At 53.2% G+C, this 7,429-nt stretch overlaps 1 protein-coding gene across 1 annotated transcript in view; it reads left to right on the top strand.

The window, feature by feature from the left end:
* ATP2B4 (ATPase plasma membrane Ca2+ transporting 4) overlaps positions 1-7,429 on the top strand; it is an 84,602-nt gene that overhangs the window by 30,329 nt on the left and 46,844 nt on the right. Inside the window, exon 2 of the mRNA XM_025193978.1 lies at positions 5,502-6,116. Coding sequence (XP_025049763.1) covers positions 5,898-6,116 — 219 coding nt within the window. The 5' untranslated portion in view covers positions 5,502-5,897. The remainder of the gene's footprint in view (positions 1-5,501; positions 6,117-7,429) is intronic.

Below are 7,429 nucleotides of genomic sequence, written 5' to 3'. Positions count from 1 at the left end.
CTTTCCCTCCCCTCCACGCCCCCACGCTCCCTCCTCGCACACTTTCTTTGCAGCTGGGACTGGTAGCGGATGGAGTGCAAGGGCCCTACGGAAAGCCGGTGCAATAGAGTTAAGTGGGGGCTGCTTTTGCCTTTTCTAAGGGTGCACCTTGCATTGTGTTTGGAGCCTGCAGAGCTCCTCTCCATGCACCACCAGTGCCTCTACTCTTCAGACTGGGGGAGAACGGCAGGGCGGGGTTTGCAGGAAGGACGTCTCTAGGCTTTTTTTTTCATTCATTTGCAAAGAGCTGCATGAAACCAGCCTTCTCAGGGAACCTGCCAGCCCTGTGCCAGCCTCCCTGGCTGGGTCCTGCCCTTTGCGGGATTAATTGCTACTGCCCCAGGTTTGTAAGGATTTGGGGCCTGGCCAGGTATAGGGGGAGACTTGAGAGGGAGGTTGCATTATAACTCAATCCGTGGGGTATAAAAAGCTCTAGCAGGGCTTGCTGGAGGGGGGTTACTTTGCAGTGAGATGCTACAGGGGAGCATTGGCTGAGCTTCCTGGTAGTTATTCCCTCCTCTCCCCAAAATGCCTGTCCCTGTTCCCGGTTCCTCTCTGCGCCCCTGATGTGTGCCTTCCCCAGCCCTAGCTGGCTTTCTGCTCCCAGCCCAGCGGTCCTGGAGCTAATGCCCTTCCGTCTAGATCTTCTGGGCTCTTGGGGGCACAGCTTGGTTGTGAAATCAAAGCTGTTCAATTTGCTCGCCAGGGTCATGGGATTGCTCTGTGCTGTCGCAAAGCAGTGGATTTGGCTGCGCCTGCCCGGGGTGGGAATAGCAGGGGCAGCCACAGACGGCACCGGCATAATTGGGCAGGGGGACCCTGGAATAGAGAAGCAGAGGGTCCAGATGGGTTTCAGCAGAGCAGAGACGGGGAGATGGCAGATGAAGAAAGGGGTGTGTAGGCAGAGCTGATAGCTGGGCAGAGAGGGCATGCCCCTGTCTTGGGAGGAAATGCTGCTATTCACAAGCCTCCGTGGTCAGAGCTTTTTCAGCTGCTAAGCAGTTCTGCGTTCCTGGCTCGTGCTCCGCTCCATCGCTGTACCTCAGCTTCGGGCCTGTGCAGCTGCCCTTCCAAGCACACAGCTGCTTGCCCCCTGCCCCGCAGCTCCCCAGGACATTACTTCCTCCTCTTTCCTCTCAACCTCCGGAGACGAGTCCCTGGAGCTGGAGCCCTTAGAAGGAAGGGAATCTCGCTGTTGGGAATAGGGAGATAATGATAGGTGCCCTGCAGGCTCCTCTAGGGGTAATTACGGACTCCGCCATTACAATATTAATTAGCTGCCTTTCTCTTAAGCTCGTAGCGCTCTTCAGAGGATGTTATTTGCTATGAAAGGGAAAAAATTAGAAAAAATAATCCCCCCTACCCCAACACACTATTAATCAGCAGGGGGCTGTTTAATTGGATCTGCCATCTCCTGCCTCCTAAATGCCATCTAAATGATAGATGAGCAGCGGCTTCTCCAGAGGAGCTCCTGGGCGGATGTGTGGGGTTAAGGAGGGACAAACAAGGGGGAATGATGGATGGATGGATGGACAGACGCCCTTTACTTAGAGCTGTTGAAGAATGACTTGGTGTTCCCCAGACCCCACTACCGTAGTGATCTACTGTAGGGCTTCCTCAGAAGCTGCCTCCTTTTAAGGCTGTTGCCCTTATATCCCTGGTACGTCATTTTTTAGTGTCCCTTTCATGAGAGAACCTGTGAAAATTATGTACATCCCATCCCAAGAGAACCTAAACAGGAATCCTGTCTTTTGCGGGAGGAACTTTAGCCATAAATCATGCCCATGCAGTGCCCAACACGTGGGGGCTCTCATCCATAACCTGTGATGGAGCCGGATCTCAAAATCCATGTAGGAGTCTGAATCCCCACTTGGAATCTGTCTGCCTGTTAATGTTGCAGTTGTACAGGGAGCTGGATCCCAGCCTCCCTAAAGTCTTTTGGGGTGCCCCTGCCGAAGTGGGACTCCAGGCATAGCTCCTTTGGAAGGGAAAGTCCCTTGGCTGCTTTGATTTGGAGCCTGCTGGCTCAAAGTGCTTCTGCTTTTCAAAGTGGACCCATGCCCTTTTAAGGACTTTGCCCCTGTTAGGGACTTCACCCCCCTGGGGAGTTAATGCAACCAGTAAAATTGCTGGCAGTGATACACAGTAGCCTTGTTGTAGCAAACCGGTATTTGTTAGTCCACGGGGATGCAGTAGGTAGCCAGGGTCCTTGGGCAGGCAGGACAAACCCTGATCTAGCTGATTCTGTTTGCAAGAGGAGATTGCAGTACCAGGCTCTTGCAGTTCATCTCCCTCTGTGACCCCAAAAGAGCATGCCTTTCAGCTAGCTAGCTTGGGCAGCGGTGACAGTCTGACCAGAGCAGCACAAACCCCTATCAAATGATTTATTTCATTTCCTGACCGGGTTTTGCAGCCGCACGCTGAGTTCTAAGCTACCACGAGGAAGCAGGTCCCTGAATACGATGAGCAAGCATCAGCGTCTCGCGCTACAGTGCCAACAGCATAGAGATGTTGCTAAAAGCCAGTCGCCGCTGTGACTGGGGGAGTGTGAAGATACTGGAGCTGTGGTATTGGGTCTCCCATTTCCCAGAGATGGTGGAGAAATCACCTGGCACTTGGCCCTCGCTTAATCACTAGCCACTGGGCTACTGGCTGGGGGCTGACCTAACCAAAGTGTTTCCCCACCTTCTCAGGCAGGTTTTGCAGCGTGCCATTGATGTGAGAGTGCTGTTCAAAGGCAGCTCAGGGGTTTCTGCAAGGGAAAAGTCTCTTTTGTTCCGGCTCTTTGGCCCCCAGGTTAGCAAGGGAGTGTTTGGTGGCTGAGTCTTCCTCTGTCTCCTCCCCTCCAAGGCATTCCCGTCATACATGCTGATACCATTCAGTTCCCGATAGCATCCAAACTGACCCAGACAGCTGGCGCTCAGCCCTGTCTCGCTCCTCGGAGGAATCCTTAACTCTTTCACCCCCAGGAGGCAGCAGCACAAGGAGAAGTAGGTAAACTGAGTCCTGCAGAGTCGCCCTCCATCCTAGCTTGGAGTCTTCTCGTGCTGCAGGACAAGCAAGGACAAAACCTGTCCTTGCTTCAGAGAATTTATGCTCTGCGGCGTCAGTGGCTGGGTGCAGGGAACAGCTTGCAGGGGCTGTGGCTAATTGGATGTAACAGGTGAAACAAATAGATGGGAGGAGATGTGGGAGCAGGGAACGGGGCGTGTCTGGTGCAGAGCAGTTGTTGCAGTCCCCTGCCTTTTTCATGTGCTGCTTTAGGTCTGCCCTTGGTGTGTTGGCCCTGATGCTGACTTTGCCCTCCGGTTCCCCGCTCAGTTTGGTTTCTGGTCCTCCTGTGCTATCCTGAGTCTGCTTTGGGGGTCCAGGCATTTTCAGGGGGCTCTGGGCCAGCCTCACTCCCCACAGCATCTCTCTGGAGGGCTCTCCTTATTTTTCCTGAGGTCTGCCTTTCATAATCCCTTTCACAGTTCCCCAGGGCTTCTGTCAATGGAGCCTTCTTCCAGCATGCGGTGGAGAGAGGTTCCTCTTGCGTCTCCTGCTTGCCCCACTGCGCGCTCCTATCTTGAGCCTCCAGAAAAGTCTCCTCCTACCCTCTCCTAATCACCACAGTCCAGTCTGTGCCCTGCCCTGCCAGCAAACAGCTGACTTGCAGAGGAGGTGGGTAGTGCTGAGGCTAGAAAGACTGATAACACGTCTCTCTTGTCATTCTGCAGTCCTGGCTCAGCCTGCTCGTGCCCTTTGGCTGAAGAGCTGGGCTGTGCAGGATTTCTGCTCTGTGAGGAGGGTGAGACTTTCCCTGTTGCATTTAGGGGAGGAGGGGAAGAGATGGCAGGAAACAACTTAGCCAGTGAGCCATCCCACCCCAGTTTTGCCCCTGAGCATCCAGCTGCTGCTGGCACTCCTCTTCGGCTGGACTGTTAAGTAATCATGATTGCATTCACACCCAAGTTGCAGTATTGCTGCAACACGCCCTTGCTGGAAAATGCCCAGCTCCCTGCATGTGTCTGGCTGTATGAAATAAAAGTAGTCTGCAGTACAGGATTAGAGGACTAAGGAATTTATGTGGTCTTGTATTGCTTGGGGGTGAGGGAGACCCTTCCTTTTAGCCAGAGGAGCATGCCCTCCTCCAGAGCTCAGGCCCTAGGAGGCGGCAGGGAAAGTGGGTGGCCTTGAACCACACTGAATACTCTCCAACCTGGGCTGCATGTTCCATGCCAGGGCTTTCCTGCTGCTGTCACAGGTGAGTAGACTTGAACTGACAAACAGGAGAGCCAGCAGGGCAGGGGGACTCCTTCTGCCCTAGGGTTTGCAGGGGATGGAGGAGCTGGAGGACAGGCTGATGCCAGGGGTTTCTCTGCCCTTGTGGAATGGACTCTTGAGACGAGAGGATTCCCTGCTCCAGGGTCCTTTTCCTGTCCTCCCCTGCCACAGCCCCCTCCTTGGCACTGCCGAGTCTCCCATCTGTGCAAATTACAGCTGGGGCTGACTGAAATTAAGCCCTTGTCAGCACTTCAGGCTTCCCTGAATAGGATCAGTGTTGCTCCTCTGCTGTCTCGGTACTCCGTTCTAGATGACAGAACTAGTAATGGTGTTACAGATGAAGGAAACTGAGGCACAGAAACCACAGGCATGCAATCAGTTTCTTAAAAGCTGCCTGTTCTTAGCAAGCACATGAGTGCATGTGCGCGCGCGTGTGTGTGTGTGTGTGTGTGTCCCCCATGTTATTGCCACCCTCCCCGCCCAGTGATTTAAACAGTGACAGGACTTGCAAACTGCAGTGGGTTTCTCAGTAAATGAACATCATTAATACTATTTCAGCTTTCTCTAGATACAGACTTCCACCCAAAGCTATAGTCAGCCTTGCTTCCAGTTTCTGTCCCCGGCACCGCAGGGGGAGGTGTTTGTGTAAGGAACAGCTGTTTTTTCCACTGGAAGGATTTATTTTTGAAACAAATGAATGGAAAGATTTTTTTTCTGTTGGTCTTAGGTTTGGGCCAGACAGCTGCAGAGAGAGCAGAGAGCCACCTGGGTGCTATTCCTGACTCGCTGGCACGGCCTTTCTTCTGTGGGGTCTCTCCTCCCATTGTTGGTGGGGATATTCAGTGCCCCGAGCCCTCTGTATGGTTAAACCTGTTTCCACCAGCTTGGGATCTAACTCCATCCTAGCGCTGAGCACTGCTGTTACAGTGAAGCAGCTACAAAATCTAGGCCTGGAGTAAAACCCGGGCTGAGAGCAGCATCCCAGTCGCATCCTGCTAGGAGACGGGCGGAGGTGGGATTAGACCCCGTGAGCTCCAAGCTTGAGAGCTGGTCCCTCCACCTTGCTGCATCCCAGTGTTTCTTGAGAGGCGGCCCTGCAGCACCTTCCCCTGTCCCGTGGCATGCACGGATCTACTTGCCAGGCTCTCGGACCTTCTTGCTAATGACTATTTTTATTCTGAATTCTTGTTTTGTAGCTCCTGTTGCTGCCGGTATCCAGGGAACCCTCCTCCTCCTCCTCTGGGAAATGCACAGTGGTCGTTGCTAAGGTTGCTTCCACGGTAACATGCACATCCTGTTTACACCTTTATCTGGAGAAGTTGGGCTCGGCTAATCACACCGGCTTCACCTGGGAGGCTGTAGAAGGAAGCACCCGCTTCCCCCTCCCCAACCCCCCGATACCTCCGCTGCGATCCTCCGGTCTCCACGGGGCTGCGGAGTGAGGCTGCCAAGGACTGCCTGTGTCCCCTGCGGGACGTTCGGGGGAGGGAGGTAGAAACCTAGGAGCCAGCATTTGTTTGGGGTTTTTGGTTTTTGGGGGTTTTTTTCCAATTTCCGGGTGCATCTGCTTTGACTCTGGTTGTGTTGGCAAGATGACCAACAACTCTGCAGACCACCATCCTGGCAACTCTGTTGCCGAAGGCAACCATGAAGGGGACTTTGGTTGTTCCGTGGTTGAACTACGAAACCTCATGGAGCTCCGGAGCTCCGAGGCCGTCACCAGGATAAACGACACCTACGGGGGAGTGCAGAACATCTGCAAGAGGCTGAAGACCTCGCCAGTAGAAGGTAAGGGGCTGAGAAGTGGGAGCATATCTCCCAAGCTCCCATAAGCTGACCAGGCAAGATGGGGAGCTCTAATCAGACAAGGTACCTATGCTCTTGGTACAAGACTTGGGGCTCAGCAGCTAAAAGTGCCCGTCCCAGGTCATTGTCTCACGGTGGTGTTTTGTGACTCAAACCAAGACCATTGTGCCAGGCTGTTCTCACCTAGTGAGAGATGGCCTCTGTCCAAAGGAGCTTACAGTCCAGCTAGGCTAACAAAATGCTGGAAAGATCACCTGTATTTTGAAGGAGAGGAGCAGAGAGGCAAGAGGTTTAAGGGCCAGGTCTGGAAAGATTTTGGGTGCCTACAGGCCTCATATGGATCTGGTCCTACATGAACTCCCTGAAGAGTGGTTCAACTCCCTGAAGGGGGGTTGCAAAAAGGATGGAGTAGTTCGTCTGTTCTCAGTGGTGGCAGATGACAGAGCAAGGAGTGATGGTCTCAAGTTGCAGCAAGGGAAGTTTAGGTTAGATATTAGGAAAAGCTTTCTCACTAGGAGGGTAGTAAAACACTGAACAGGCTACCCAGAGAGGTTGTGGACTCTCCATCCTTGGAGGTTTTTAAAACCGGGGGAGACCAAACCTTGGCTGGGATGCTGTAGTTGGGGCTGGTCCTGCTTTGAGCAGGGGGTTGGACTAGATGTGACCTCCTGAGGTCCCTTTAACCCTCATTTTCTATGATTCCATGACTTGCTAGGCAATAGATCCCAACTCTGTCAGGTCCCAGTCCAGGGTATTGGCCACAAAGCCTCAGGGTCGCACGCTGTCTGCTGCCCCAGCTCCCTTCTCCCACGCCCATGGCGAGACAGAGGTGCTGAGAGTTGAATAGTTCAGGCAGCATAAAAGCTGCAAAGGAATTTGCGCTGCCTGAGTGCACCTCTGGGGCTTGTGCTCCAGCATGTTCAGTAATTTACAGCGTACACCAGGACTGCATGAGATGCCAATGAAGGAGAGTTTAAAGGTAGTTTAGCACTTAGCAGCCAAGCCTAGTTACTAGCAGGGGAGCACTGATTCCAGCTGGGCTCTGCACATGTGCTGGGACTAGCTTTGCAAGGACGTTGGTGTCCTGGACGACCGCACATATGGAGATTGTTTAAAAGAGGCAACTCTTAAGTTGGATGAACAGGCATACAAGTACACACAGAGTCTCTGCACTCCTAATATGGCCTCAGAAAGTCTAAAACTAACCTCTGTGTGGGAAGGCTGTCTCCCCTGACAGCGATGTTAACCAGACCGCTGCTCCGAAACATCCCCAAAGTTAACAGAGTTGCTGATATTGGCCTGACAGCTTTGGAAAGCG

The sequence above is a fragment of the Alligator sinensis genome, unplaced genomic scaffold (assembly GCF_000455745.1).
Source record: "Alligator sinensis unplaced genomic scaffold, ASM45574v1 scaffold872_1, whole genome shotgun sequence".
In the NCBI taxonomy this organism is placed as follows: domain Eukaryota; kingdom Metazoa; phylum Chordata; order Crocodylia; family Alligatoridae; genus Alligator; species Alligator sinensis.
This window is presented reverse-complemented; position numbering and strand designations above follow the sequence as displayed.